Here is a 14516-nt window from a genome sequence, read left to right as displayed (position 1 = left end):
AGATGTTAATCAACGAGACCGATATTAATGTTTTCAAGTTATCATTTTATTTTGGATTTAATTCACGGTTTGCATAAGACCCCACATAAGACGGCTGTAGGTAGACCCTAGACATACCAGGTGGTGTAATGTACCAGGTGAGGAAAAAAACACCTGACGGAAACCCACGGGTCTAGAGACTGGCACTATGGGTGAGTGAATTTCTTTTTCATGTTATGGTCTGTCTGGCTAACGAACATCACGTTATGGTCTTTCTGGCTAACGAACATCACGTTATGGTCTGTCTGGCTAACGAACATCACGCTATGGTCTGTCTGGCTAACGAACATCACGTTATGGTCTGTCTGGCTAACGAACAACACGTTATGGTCTGTCTTGCTAACGAACATCACGTTATGGTCTGTATGGCTAACGAACATCACGTTATGGTCTGTCTGGCTAACGAACATCACGTTATGGTCTGTCTGGCTAACGAACATCACGTTATGGTCTGTCTGGCTAACGAAAATCACGTTATGGTCTGTCTGGCTAACGAACATAATGATATGATCTATCTGGTTAACGAACATCATGTTATGGTCTGGCTAACGAATATCACGTTATGGTCTGTATGGCTACCGATCATCACGTTATGGTCTGTCTGGTTAACGCACATCACGTTATGGTCTGTCTGGCTAACGAAAATCACGTTTTGATCTATCTGGCTAACGAACATCATGTTATGGTCTGGCTAACGAACATCACGTTTTGGTATGTCTGGCTAACTAACATCACGTTATGGTCTGTCTGGCTAACGAACATCACGTTATGGTCTGTCTGGCTAACGAATATCACGTTATGGTCTGTCTGGATAACGAACATCACGTGATGGTCTGTCTGGCTAACGAACATAACGTTATGATCTATCTGGCTAACGAACATCATGTCATGATCTGGCTAACGAACATCACGTGATGGTCTGTCTGGCTACCGAACATCACGTTATGATTTGTCTGGCTAACGAACATAACGTTATGATCTATCTGGCTAACGAACATCATGTCATGATCTGGCTAACCAACATCACGATATGATCTGTTTGGCTAACGAACATCACGATATGGTCTGTCTAGCTAACGAACATCACGTTATGTTCTGTCCGGCTAACGAACATCACGTTATGGTCTGTCTGGCTTACGAACATCACGTTATGTTCTTTCTGGCTAACGAACATCACGTGATGGTCTGTCTGGCTAACGAACATCACGTAATTTTTTTTGAAAAAAAATTCAAGCAAACCTACCTAATAGATTCAAATCTTTGGACAACACTGAAATAGTAGCTTTAATAGTTTCAATCTAAAAAAAAGATTTTATAAAATGAGTGCAAAAATCTCATAGTTACGTGAAGCATACGATAGCTGCATTGATGTTAACTGGTTATGGCAACTTGTAAGAATATGAAATAATTTAAAGTATGTGTTATTTTTTTAAATTACAGATGTATCATTTAATTTAAGAAAACATGTATTAACTGCTCTATTGACAAATTGTTAATAATTTAGGCCGGATTTATCAACGTTGAAATTTAATTTTTAATAAAATTACTACACGTTTACCTTCGTAATTCTTTCTTCCCTAGTTTCCAAGTTCTGGTTAAAGATTTGAATCAGTTTGTCAATCGGCATCAATCTCTGTTGTAGAAGCTTGTACAATACATTTTGCTGTTATCAGAAGCATTATAATTTTGATTATTTTTAATGCATATTATATCTAACATAAACATATATTATTATTATTATATTAAAGTATAACTGCTGATAAAGTTACTAAGTTGTTTTTTATTTAACCTGCATATAATAAGCTATCTGGCGAGTATTCTGAAAAATTGTGAATACACATAATTAGCAGCTTTACCTTTTCTAATTGAGTTGATGTATTACACAAGATTTTATTACACTCCTCTTGTAGGGCAGCCATTAGATCCGAATGTCTATTAATTTCTTGTGTTATACTGTCTATTTTGTCTGTGTAATCTTGAAACTCTTTATTTATTTTGTGTAAGTTCTTTTCATATCCTTTCATATCTAGAGACAGTTTCTCTAGTGTTTCTTTTGCGTTGGATTCTTTTTCTTTTAAATTTTCAATTTCTTTGTTCAGCTCCTTTACTTTGTTATCTTGTTCATTAATTTGTTTTCTGAGGTTTTTAAAATTCTGTTTTTGTTTTTTAGTCAGTTGTTCAATGTTTACCCCTATCTCACTCTGTTCTGTTACAAAGTTGTCTCTCCATTGTTTTATTTCTGATATGTCATCTTTATATTTTTTTGTTGTGCCTTGTAAATAATCAATGCTGTTTTCTAGAAGACCCAGTCGAGTGAATATTTCTGTGATGCATAACAAATAATGTAATAAAAATATTTTAAATACAGTAGAATATGTGTAGTTTTTGCACATTTATTATTCTGTTTTAAACTTATTAACTAATCAAAAACACAATATTTTATACCTTCTGGATTTTCAACTAGTTTATTGACTTGACTTATTGATTCACTTTGGGGACGTTTCACTGTTGCTGTAAGCTCTAGTGTAGACTGAGATAAAGATGGCGTTCTACTATCTACATACTCTTTATTTTCGCCTTTTGGTAAAAGTATACATAATAAGTTGTATTAAATTATAATTTTCCCTCTTTTTAAACAACAATTGATATTCTGTGGACATACAACACGAAACGAGTTACGTCGATAAAATATTTTTCGAGCTTTGTAGCCTGTATTAAATAGTTGGAAAAATATAGTATATAATCTCATGTTGTATGCTGGAAAATTAAATAAAATGGTATCTTTATCTAGGGATGGTATGGGAATCATCGCCTTAAACTACTGCTTTAGTTCATAACTGATAACATAATTTAAACAGACTTATTGTATTCTATGTTTACCTAAAATGTTTGAAGCTACATCCAACAAGGTCGTGGTCGCTGATGCAAGTTCTTGGCAAAGCTCTATGTATGTGATAGACGGGTTGTCATTTATATCTTCTATCCACGTCTTACTATTTTCTATCGCCTGATGACATAAAACATGTTACATTAGTCGAAACTATGTGACTGCTAAACGTAACTTACTACTAGCTACATGCTTATACCCGAAAAGACTTTAACATAATGTATCACTGAATATTGAATAATCGCTCACATTTTTCATCAAGCCTATAACAGGCTCCATCAATTGCATTTGTTCTTCCAAATATTTCATTTGTTCTCCAACAACCCTTATCTGAATTCTGGGACGCATCTAAATGAAACAAATTATAGTTGAATGTGAATAAGAAATCTCTTCTATGCTACCTTTAGAGCTTACACATGTTTTTTCTGTCACTTCCAAATGTTGCATGCGCTTCAAATATAATAACTATAATTCATAACCCTTTTATCTGATAATAAAACAAGTCAAGGGCGAGCATATTTACGTGTCTCGAATTCCCTAATGTTTTTGACGTTTGAATAAAAATGGGAGAAAAAGAGTCGTAAAACGTTATTTAAACAAAAAGAAATTTAATCTCAAGTTTCATCTATTAAAGTGTAAATAAAGCTTGCATATCAAAATTTACTAATATATAAAACGCACCAAATCTAATAAATACCTTAACATATTTAATTTAGTCATAATTTTTAATAAAATGCCCAATACATTTTGTTTTTAGTTTCATTAAGGTTTTAAGTTATTTTTTTTAATCTTTTTGCCGTTCGTACCCAAGACACACGGGGGGGGGGCAGAAGCTGTAGAGTTTATCTACTTCAGAGACCTCGGCATATAAAATGATAGTGTGGTCAGCAGTATGCCCAACGGCCTTTGTTTCCCTTACGTTAGTTAGGTACCCACCACAGCTGGGTGGACTCAAGGACACTCTACTGACTTACACCGGGATTTGAACTTGATGCTAGCTTTCTACCTCTCTCTACTGCTAGGCCACGCCGTCCCATGTAATCTTTTACCATCTAGAGTCAGTTCACAACGTATTTTATCAAGAGTCATTTCTTGTGGATAATTATAATATGAAATAATAATAACTAATTACCATTGCAAAAATGATTGTTCCGGCAAGAAACAATAAATATAATTTAATATGATACTGTTATTCTGTCCGAACCACAAAACAACTGGAGAAAAAATAATACCAACATCAGTTTACCAATGTCGCTGATTTGTCGATGTAGTCTTATATAATACGTATACACTCCACATATGTTTGTGGTGATAAAAAATATTTCTTTGAAAAACGGAAAGAATCATTTTTCAACCAGACCATATTGTAAAAACTACTCATAACAGCAACAAAAAAAGACGACCGTGTGCTTCCTACATGATTTCAGGTACAAAAAAATATAGGCCTAATTCAGTTTAAAATGTGGGCAATACTCTTGCATGAGTACATGTCAGCTGTTCATGTTAATGTCAGCACTACACTAGTGTATGTTTATTTAAGAATTACAATTCTAAAATATGTTTATGTTGTAAACAATACAGATACTGAAATGTAATAATACTGTAATGCATATTGTTATATTTAACCTAAGCATACCATTGCACGACCAAGCTATACAATCCTGACATAACTCAACTAAACAAAGAGCTAACAAAAAAAATGATGAAATGAAATTACTTTATAGCCCACACAATCTAAAATAATGCTGTGTATAACTTAATTGTACCTCATAAATTGATTTATAGTTAGATCTTGTACAAAAAACAACAACACCAACACTTGACAACAGTGTTGACAAATGTATTATTTCTGGAATTAAAAAGACAGATAATAGCGGGATTTCCCGTAAGTTACTTTCAATTTCAGTTTCAGTTTAAACGTTCTGAGACAGCTAATTAAGTTTTCTTTGATAATATTTGGTTAGCCAAGGTGAGTTTAACATATTTTTAAAGATTTAAAGTTTTTTTTTACAGAGCATGGACCTGTTCAAGGAAAAAAAATGTTAAGTTTTTCTTAACAAAAACCTTAGAAACTTAATTTAAATTTGGTTAACGATATTTCCAATGTAACAGATAATAGTAGTTTAAAAGCTGCGACTGCAAATTAATCATCTGATTAAATTAAATTTACAGATAATGCGTCACAAGTAAATCAACACAATGTTGGAAGAAGAATTAAATAACTTTTAATCTGTTTAGTGATCTGTTACATTTGGGGGTAACACTATATAGTGTTGTGTTTTATGAGTGTAATGTAATTGTTTTTAATCAGATATTGAAGATTTTTACAATACATGCGTTACTGTATAGACCCTTGCATAAAACTGTTAAGGCATTTGTACAAATCTAATTCAATTTAATGTATATTTATTATCTTATTTATATCTTAAAATAAGGTAGGTTCATACTGATTTTCCTGATTGTACCTAAATAAGGCTGTGCCATTTCTAAAAATAGAATATCTAGAAAGGAATTTTAAAATATTTCTATTGCTCGGCATTTGCTTTTTTCTTGCAACTCTACAATTAAATATAAGTGATAATTTTAAAAGTTTTAGTTTATTTGTAATGTTTGTTTTTCAAACTGAGTTGATAAACTATTCAAAATTTGCTTATAATTACAAACATATTAAAAAAGGATTAAAAAAAATTAAGTTTAAAACTAATCATCAGCAATAACAGTACCTTTGACGTTTCGAAATAATAATTGGTGTGTTTGACCAGTTTGATTAGTGATGTATGTGATGTATCTATTTGTATTTTTTTCTAGTTTTTATAATTTTTAGACAACCGTTTGCTTGTTGACCAAGTCTACTATTTCTAATTGTGATTAAATCGTGAGAATACTAACACTTACTACTTGTTTTATTACTACTACTCCTACTACTCTTTATTTATTGCCTTTCTGTCGTTTTGTAATCTACATTATCCAACTTTTCCCTTAAAGCTTTACCATAGCAGGTACATTTTATAGTGTATTTAATACAGATTTGAATAAATTGATTAAAGCAAAAAATGAGCTGAAATTTCTAACACGCTTAATTTGATGCTACTTGTTTCTAGAGCTTGTTGCATTCAGCACGAATTCATGATATGTCAACTTTTTTTCTAGTTTTTATAATTTTTAGACAACTGTTTGCTTTTTGACCAAGTCTACTATTTCTAATTGTGATTAAATCGTGAGAATACTAACACTAACTACCAGTTTTATTACTACTACACTTTATTTATTGCCGTTCTGTCATTTCTTGATGTACATTATCCAACTTTCCCCTTAAAGCTTTACCATAGCAGGTACATTTCGTAGTGTATTTGAAACAAATCTGAATAAATTGATTGAAGCACCAAATGAGCTGAAATGTCTAACACCCTTAATTAGACGCTAATGGTTTCTAGAGCTTGTTTTTTTGTATGGTGTATTTGTTTATTAAAAGTACATATCATTTTAATGTTGGTCGACGCAAACGTGGATTGATCTAAAGAGTTGCATTCAGCACGAATTCATGATATGTCAACTTAAGAAAAAACTCAAAGGATTCTTTAGCACTTGCTAATACAGTGTCAATTACATTATTATCACAGTTTGTGTTACAAAATATATAGTTTACAAATAATTATTTAACAGCAAAACATCAAAATCCCATGACTTTATATTATTGTAAACTACACTCTACAACAAAGTATTATAGAATGTATTTTATTAAATAAATTAAGTTTTTGCATTTTGTGGATAATAAAATCCATATAGTAGTAGTTTTAAAAGTTACATTTCGTTTTATATATTAATAATAATTAATAAATGTTAATGTAATATTTGATCATTTGTTCACTAAAAATAATACATTTTATAGAAAAATAGTAATCGTATTTAAATCATTTTTTTTTCTAAAAATATCTAATTTGACTATTTTGGTTCAGAAAGGAAACTAAGTAACCCTATTGCAAACATGTTTTAAGAACTACATATTTTATAATAGAAAAAATAAGATAAAGGCCTTAGGCTTACTGTACTTAAGTGTCTGTCCTTAAATTTAGTGAACCAGAGAGTTATTTACATTTCGTGACGTTCGTTCCAAGACTGTATTTCATCGTCTGGGCTGATGTTACGCGAAGGTGATGCTCTATTGTTAACGAGAACAGCTGATGTTTTATTGTGTGCCCCAACATTTGATGTCTTATTTTTAACGAGAACAGTTGATGTTTTTTTTCGTGAACAGTCTGAAAGCAGATCAGACATTAAGCTTTCCTTCTGGTAGAGGCTAGCTATTGTTGGTTATTTAACAATTAGACAATTTCTTCCATTAGGAAGCACATAAAAAAGAGAAATTATTTCCAACAATAATTTAAATTTCACCTTGCATGGTATAGTTTTTCATTTATTTCACTGAGATACTCTATCAGAAATTCACTGTGTTAAGAAAATATAATTTCAACAATATAATTGTGTATTTATGCACGTCACCAGGACACTACCGTGCTCACAAACATTACAATTAGATCCGTCCTTAGAACATCAACCTATTAACACAAAATACTTGAACACGAATGTAACAATGTGTTGCTTTTTTCTTGCATACACTGTACCATGTGGAACATACACTTTTTTACTTTCTCGTATATACGAAGTATAGAGAAAGTCTTGTAATCGTGCAAAATCTCGACGTTTTACACCTCACTGATACGGAAAAACTTAATTTTGCAATCTTGTCCGTATGTCTGTGTGTCTGTCTGTGTGTCTGTCTGTGTGTCTGTCTGTCTGTCCGTGTGTAAACACGATAACTTGAGTACCGTTACAGCTAGGTTGATGAAATTTCATATATAAGTATTTTATCAAAATCGTAGATCCGTATCAACTGTTGAGCGATTTCCGATAATCGGAAGTGGTACTTTTCCTACTTTGAATTTTTCAAAAGCCTATAACTTGAGTACTTTTTCAGATAGATAAATGAAATTTCACATTTAAGTAAAAGATCTAATTCTCTACCTTCTGTGAAATTTTGAGTAATTTCCGTTGAGTGGAAGTAGTACTTTACGCTACTTCCGATTTCTCAAAAAACTAATGTAAATTTTAAAAGTACTAATAATATTGCGCACTACTATGCGCTTTTTTATTTGGCGTTCATTTGGTGTGCAATTAATTTTTCTACGAGATTTTATTCTATTTTTAAAACTTTAAGTATTTAAAATGGATTAAAAATCATGTCTATAGCCCGAGTTCCCATCCCCTGTTTTTATATAAGAATATTCGAGAAAGTTTAGGGGAGATCACTCCCGGTTTATTTTAAAGTCGTTTTTGTACATGTGAAGTGTCAAGACAACTCTGCGTAGTTATAATAATTGTTAGCGTTAAATTATTGTGCTGGGAAAAACTAATGAAACTATTTTCGCTGATTTTGTCTTGGTTAACACGAAAACTAATTACTGTTAAACAATACAATATACACATTGTCTCTGTAATGATATAAGGACTGGTAGGGTCATTTATTTGTTTTGATAATAAAATATCTAATTTTAAAGAGTATATTCAAAAGACAAAATTATCATTAAAGTAGGCCTAATTAGTTTATATTTTAATACAGATGGCCGTATCAATTCCTATAAAGGAGCAATTAGCTCAACTGTTGAACAATCTGGAAGAGATGAAAAGTTTGTTGAAAAATAATTTAAGTGACTTTGATCAGGAGGTAGGCAAATCTCGTCATACGAAGAACTTTAACTTACATAGAACATTATCGTATCAAATGCGTAAGAAAACAAACTCCAAAACCTGTTACTAAGAGCTGTTTATTATTACAAATATTTTAAAATTAATGGCTGTTATGTAATCTCATTTTTCCATGCACATCTGTTAAATAGATTTGCACATGGTATTATATGGTAGTGGAATTACTTTAAACACCCAATGCAACAATGATAGATATTAAGGATTTATAATTTATTTAGCTTTTAAATTAATTAGCACCCGAATATTTAAATATTTCAATCCTCGCCTCTGTTATCGCATGGCCAGGTAAAACAAGCAACACTGGAATGGCTTGAGAATCCCTCAGATGCGAAAATAAATTTTAAAGAAGTGGTTGCTATGGTAACAGCAGTAAATACTGCCCTACCTCAACTTAAACAAACTATTTCTGGTAATATTATAAAATTTGGTTGTGTTTAATTTTTTATTTATTTTTTTAAACGTTTGATTAATCACTATACTTTAATTATCATACATCTTGTTTTCATGGACTACATCGTCCATTAAAAATAATTTCATCCCGTGTATTGTAATGTACATTATCGATATTTTAAAAAGTATTGTGTTTTCTAAGAATCAAAATATTTGTATTGGGGAAAAAACGTGTTGTTTAAAATTCGTTTTTTTATATTTTAGATTGTGTGCTATTAGAAAATATGTGCACTGCACATAATTACTATTGTAAGTGTATTTCATTGTAAATCGAATCCTTAAAACATATTTGTTACACGTGTCTAAAAGTTTCCTGCACCAAGTATCAAGCAATGGCTGCTGGAGATAAGACAACACACGAGAATAAAAGTGTTGACTCTGTACACGATGGAAATTATTCTGTTCTTTCTATATCAGGTAAAATTTTAATTTTTGATTTATGTTAGCAAAAATAAAAAAAAATAGTAAAATAATTGTAAAACGTTATTGTGATACGCTACGTAATTTTATTATACATAAACACACACACACACACACACACATATATATATATATATATATATATATATATATATATATATATATATATATATATATATATATATATAAAATGCAAGTAACTTTGTTGAATTTGTTGACCTTTCTTCATGTCAACAACCACTGACCCAGCAGCGCTATTGTCGGCACATTTCACTTCTATAAACATACACCACCTGCCTATAGCCCACACACCAACTCCAATCCGTTTATCTTCCCTTTCATGTAGAGTGACACAGATGAGATATAAACCATCATGTGGTGATACAAATGTTCCTGTTGTTTGATTAAAATGTTGACCGTTATATTTACGTACTTCACAAAATGTTGAAATAATCGATCCATCACTGACAGGTGTGTCATCAACAAGCGTCACATGACAAGCATATCTTTTACATACACATGACTCTGTTGATTAGAAAACATATGTATGATGTACATAATTAATTTCACGAATGCTTTGACTGTTCGATACAAAATATTTGTGACTTGTCGTATCGTCAGTTTATGTTAATAACCCTAAATAAACTCATTATATGTGTTTTATATGTAGTTAAAAATGTAAGGTAAAATGACAAACCCAAATAAATCACTATATCCACTACATTAGTACGGCCCTATATTTTAGTGGTGTTAGTTTGTCGTGTCCTACGTATCAAATCTACGAGTGTAGTAGGGAATTAATACGAAAACAAAGGCATAACAAATATAATGGGTTTTGTTAAAATCATACATTATGTTTTTGTTCACATTATATATTAATTATGTAAGGTTAATTTATCGAATCAAGAATTTATAGAACTAAAGCTATTCACTTGTAATTATGAAACTCAAGTAAATCCGATTACAAGATCTGCACCGTCAACCCATTGTATACTTATTTCACGTTACAGTAAACCAATTATATATTAAGATGTTACAAAAGTTTAAAAAAATAAATGTTTTCAAGTATTAGTTTATTTCAGATTTAATTCTGACTCGTATGGGCATTGTCTTAAAAATAGAAACATAAAGGGATGACGTGACGTTACTTGGAATTAATTAATTGATTATATAGTTAACTTTTAACCGCATTTATGTAAATGTCTTTCTGTACTGTGGTAAACCGCCGTAGGTCGACTAACGACATACCAGGTGGTGTAATGTACCAGGTGGTGTAATGTACCAGGTGAGGAAACAAACACCAGACGGAGACCCACGAGTCTAGAGACTGACACTATGGGTGAGTGAAATGTTCCATTCTTTATCACGTTATGGTCTGTCTGGCTAACGAACATCACGTTATGGTTTGTCTGGCTAACGAACATCACGTTATGGTCTGTCTGGCTAACGAACATCAAGTTATGATCTGTCTGGGTAACGAACATCACGTTATGGTCTGTCTGGCTAACGAACATCACGTTATGGTCTGTCTGGCTAACGAACATCATGTTATGGTCTGTCTGGCTAACGAACATCACGTTATGGTCTGTCTGGCTAACGAACATCACGTTATGGTCTGTCAGGCTAACGAACATCACGTTATGGTCTGTCTGGCTATCGAACATCACGTTATGATCTGTCTGGCTAACGAAAATCACGTTATGGTCTGTCTGGCTAACGAACATCACGTGATGGTCTGTCTGGCTAACGAACATCACGTTATGGTCTGTCTGGCTATCGAACATCACGTTATGGTCTGTCTGGCTAACGAACATCACGTTATGGTCTGTCTGGCTATCGAACATCACGTTATGGTCTGTCTGGCTAACGAACATCACGTTATGGTCTGTCTGGCTAACGAACATCACGTTATGGTCTGTCTGGCTAACGCACATCACATTATGGTCTGTCTGGTTGTATGATTTGTTTTAGAAACGTACCGATTAGATTCAAATCTTTGGACAATTTTGAAATGGCATCTTCAATATTTTCCACCTAAAATATATATTTTATAAAATTAATGAAGAAGTCACATAGTTTCGTAGAACATACAATTGCTGCAATAACATTAACTTTGGTATGGCAACTTGTAAGAATAGAAAATAATTTAAAGCATGTTTTTGAACAGAGTGTTAATATTTAAATACCGGATTTATCAACGTCGCAATTTAATTTTTAATAAAATTACTATGCATATAGGCCTACCCTCGTTTTTCTTTCTTCCCTAGTTTCCAAGTTCTGGTTAAAGATTTGAATCAGTTTGTCAATGGGCATCAATCTTTGTTGTAGGAGTTTGTATATCACACTGTGCTAAAGAGCAGAAGATTCAATTAATGCATTAAAATTTTGATTATTTTTACTGCACATTAAAACTAACATAAACATGTGTTTTAAATCTAGTAATAATATAAAAGTATAACTGGCGATAAAGCTACTAAGTTGAGTTTTGATTTAACCAGGTTATTAAATGTGAAATAAGTTATCTGGCCAGTACGTGTAAAATTGTGTACCCACATAATTAGCAATTTTACCTTTTCTAATTGAGCTGATGTATTCAGCATGTTTTTAGAACTCTCTTCTTGTAAGGCAGCAATCTGATTAGAAAGTCTTTTAATTTCTTCTGTTATACTATCAGTCTTATCTGTGTGATATTGCATATCTTTATTTATTTTGTGTAAGTTGTTTTCATATTTTTTCATATCTAGACACAGTTTCTCTAGTGTGTTGTTTGACTTGGTTTCTTTTTCTTTTAAGCATTCAATTTCTTTGTTCAGCTTCTTTACTTTGTTTTCTTTTTCACTGATTTGTTTTCTGAGATTTTTAACATTCTGCTTTTGATTTTTAGTCAGTTGTTCAATGTTTACCCCCATGTCACTCTGTTCTGTTACAAAGTTGTCTCTCCATTGTTTTATTTCTGATATGTCATCTGTAGACTTGTCATTGGCGTCTTGTAGAGAAGATATGGCTGTCTCTATCTGCTCAAGTCGACTCAATATTTCTATAGTAATACGTGATAAACAAATTAAATTATTTTACTTATTAATTTTGTTAAGTAAATCATAAATACTTTATTTTTAAAGAAGCTAAGACATATATGTTTACATCTTAAGATTTAGTTGTTTTAGTTTCTAAATATTCCATACCCGCTGTTGATTGAACGTGTTTAGTGACTTGTTGTTTTGATTCACTATGGTCACGTTTTTCTGCTGCTGTAGTCTGTGGCGTAGACTGAGATAATGATGGCGCATTATCCTCGACATCTACGTAGTCTTTATTTTCATCTTGGTGATGTAAATGAACAAAATAATGTTTTGTTACATATTAAAATAGTCGAATATGTATTTTTGTTACTTGAATAATTTCTTTAGATGGAACTACTGTTTTTTTTCATAGATCCTCGATTTAACATTATTACAATTATTGAAAAAAGCTTTACTTATGAGTGATGATGACGCATTCAACAAACACAAAGTAGCTGCCTCTAGTTCCTGGCAAAGTTCGCCGTACGTGAGAGGCGGGTTATGAATTTCATCTTCTATCCAAGTTTGACTTTTTTCTATAGCCTTGTATAAAAACATTTTTGAATGTACCGTGTATTTTTCTTTTGAAATTATTCCTGAACTACTTTTTTCTACTTAAGTTATTGCACTATTTAAAATGTATGAACAAATAACAATATGATTAATCGTTTACGTTTTTTATAATTTCCAAGACAGGTTTCAGAACTTGTATCTGTTCTTCCAAATATTTCTTATGCCGTGCAACAAGTTCAACTTGAATTCTGGGTCGCATCTAACAAAATAATTAAAAGATTTGGTCGATATTTCAACTAATTACTTGAAAAATCAGAAAAGTATAAACCAATAAAGAAAAACAAAATATTTATAATAAGATAGTTTTTAAAAAATCACATATAATTTACATTTTTAACATGGCTAAATAGCAAGCAACTTTATTGATAGACTTTTAATATGTGTTTATTTAACATGTTATTCTACTATAAATTTTGAATATTATTATTTTTCTTATTGCATGAGATTGGACTCTTTACATTTACATCCAACAAATGAAAATGAAAGTATCCATCGGGAATATCAGCTTTTATTAAAAAAAAATATTCCATTAATAAACATGACCGCAATAGAAGATACGTAGGCTGCTAGATCTGTTTTTTGCCTCCAATTACAATATTTCATCCAGGTAAAAACCACGTATCTGTGTATTTAGTAGGTCACTCAAATGATTTTATGTCGAAGAAACTATTACCTGATTATATAATCATGTTCCTCTATGATTAACATATCTTAAAATAGGTACTATTTGTATTCGAAAAACTCAAACTAAACGACACATTATATGATCCACAATTGAATACAGGTTTCATTACTAAATTAAGATACATGTATATTCTCTAAACCATTTGATTACATTTACTTTAATCTTGACTTCTGGTATTCTTTTGACGTGTAGGTAAAACGTTATCAAACTATTCCACCACTTCTATCCTGCTCGTGAAACTGAAAGTAATGAACGGGAAATTCCGCTATTATCTATTACGTCGAAACCTCGGTACAAAGTACACAACAACTAGAGGGATATAACTGTGACTGCTCTTGTTTTTATTGTAACAACACATTGAGTTAAAGAAGGTAACATAATATACTGTTTAATTTCATTACATATGTAGGTTACTTAATTATAAGCCTGCATATGTGATATATGTATATACGATATATTGCTTATTATATGCAGATAGACGTTTTTGGTTAGATCTTGTGTTAGGTCTAGGATTAGGTTAGGAACATAAATGAGTCCAGTAAAAGTTCATATATAATCAATTCATGAAGAGTTCACGTTTAAATAATTTCTATCGAGAAAACAAATGAATGAGAGTTTATGACAGAATATTCAATGCAGA

The 14516-nt window shown here is 31.5% G+C and overlaps 1 protein-coding gene and 1 long non-coding RNA gene across 2 annotated transcripts in view; both read right to left on the bottom strand.

The window, feature by feature from the left end:
- The window catches only part of LOC131947411 (putative leucine-rich repeat-containing protein DDB_G0290503), an 18214-nt gene extending 5110 nt beyond the window's left edge, over positions 1–13104 (bottom strand). The window contains exons 1-5 of the mRNA XM_059308624.1: positions 13035–13104; positions 12742–12879; positions 12130–12596; positions 11804–11908; positions 11539–11593 (exon numbers count right to left, since the gene is read on the bottom strand). Coding sequence (XP_059164607.1) covers positions 11539–11593; positions 11804–11908; positions 12130–12468 — 499 coding nt within the window. The 5' untranslated portion in view covers positions 12469–12596; positions 12742–12879; positions 13035–13104. The remainder of the gene's footprint in view (positions 1–11538; positions 11594–11803; positions 11909–12129; positions 12597–12741; positions 12880–13034) is intronic.
- On the bottom strand, positions 13101–14112 carry LOC131947329 (uncharacterized). The gene is made up of 3 exons (XR_009387867.1): positions 14033–14112; positions 13292–13390; positions 13101–13161 (listed from the first exon to the last, which is right to left on the bottom strand). It is a non-coding gene; the product is annotated as an uncharacterized LOC131947329 (long non-coding RNA).
- Between the last annotated feature and the right edge of the window lie 404 nt (positions 14113–14516).

This window comes from Physella acuta, unplaced genomic scaffold (genome assembly GCF_028476545.2).
Source record: "Physella acuta isolate Inbredline_101_S28 unplaced genomic scaffold, ASM2847654v3 ptg000592l, whole genome shotgun sequence".
Taxonomy (NCBI): Eukaryota; Metazoa; Mollusca; class Gastropoda; family Physidae; genus Physella; species Physella acuta.
The sequence above is the reverse complement of the archived record's forward strand: the minus strand, read 5'-3'. Positions and strand labels throughout refer to the sequence as shown.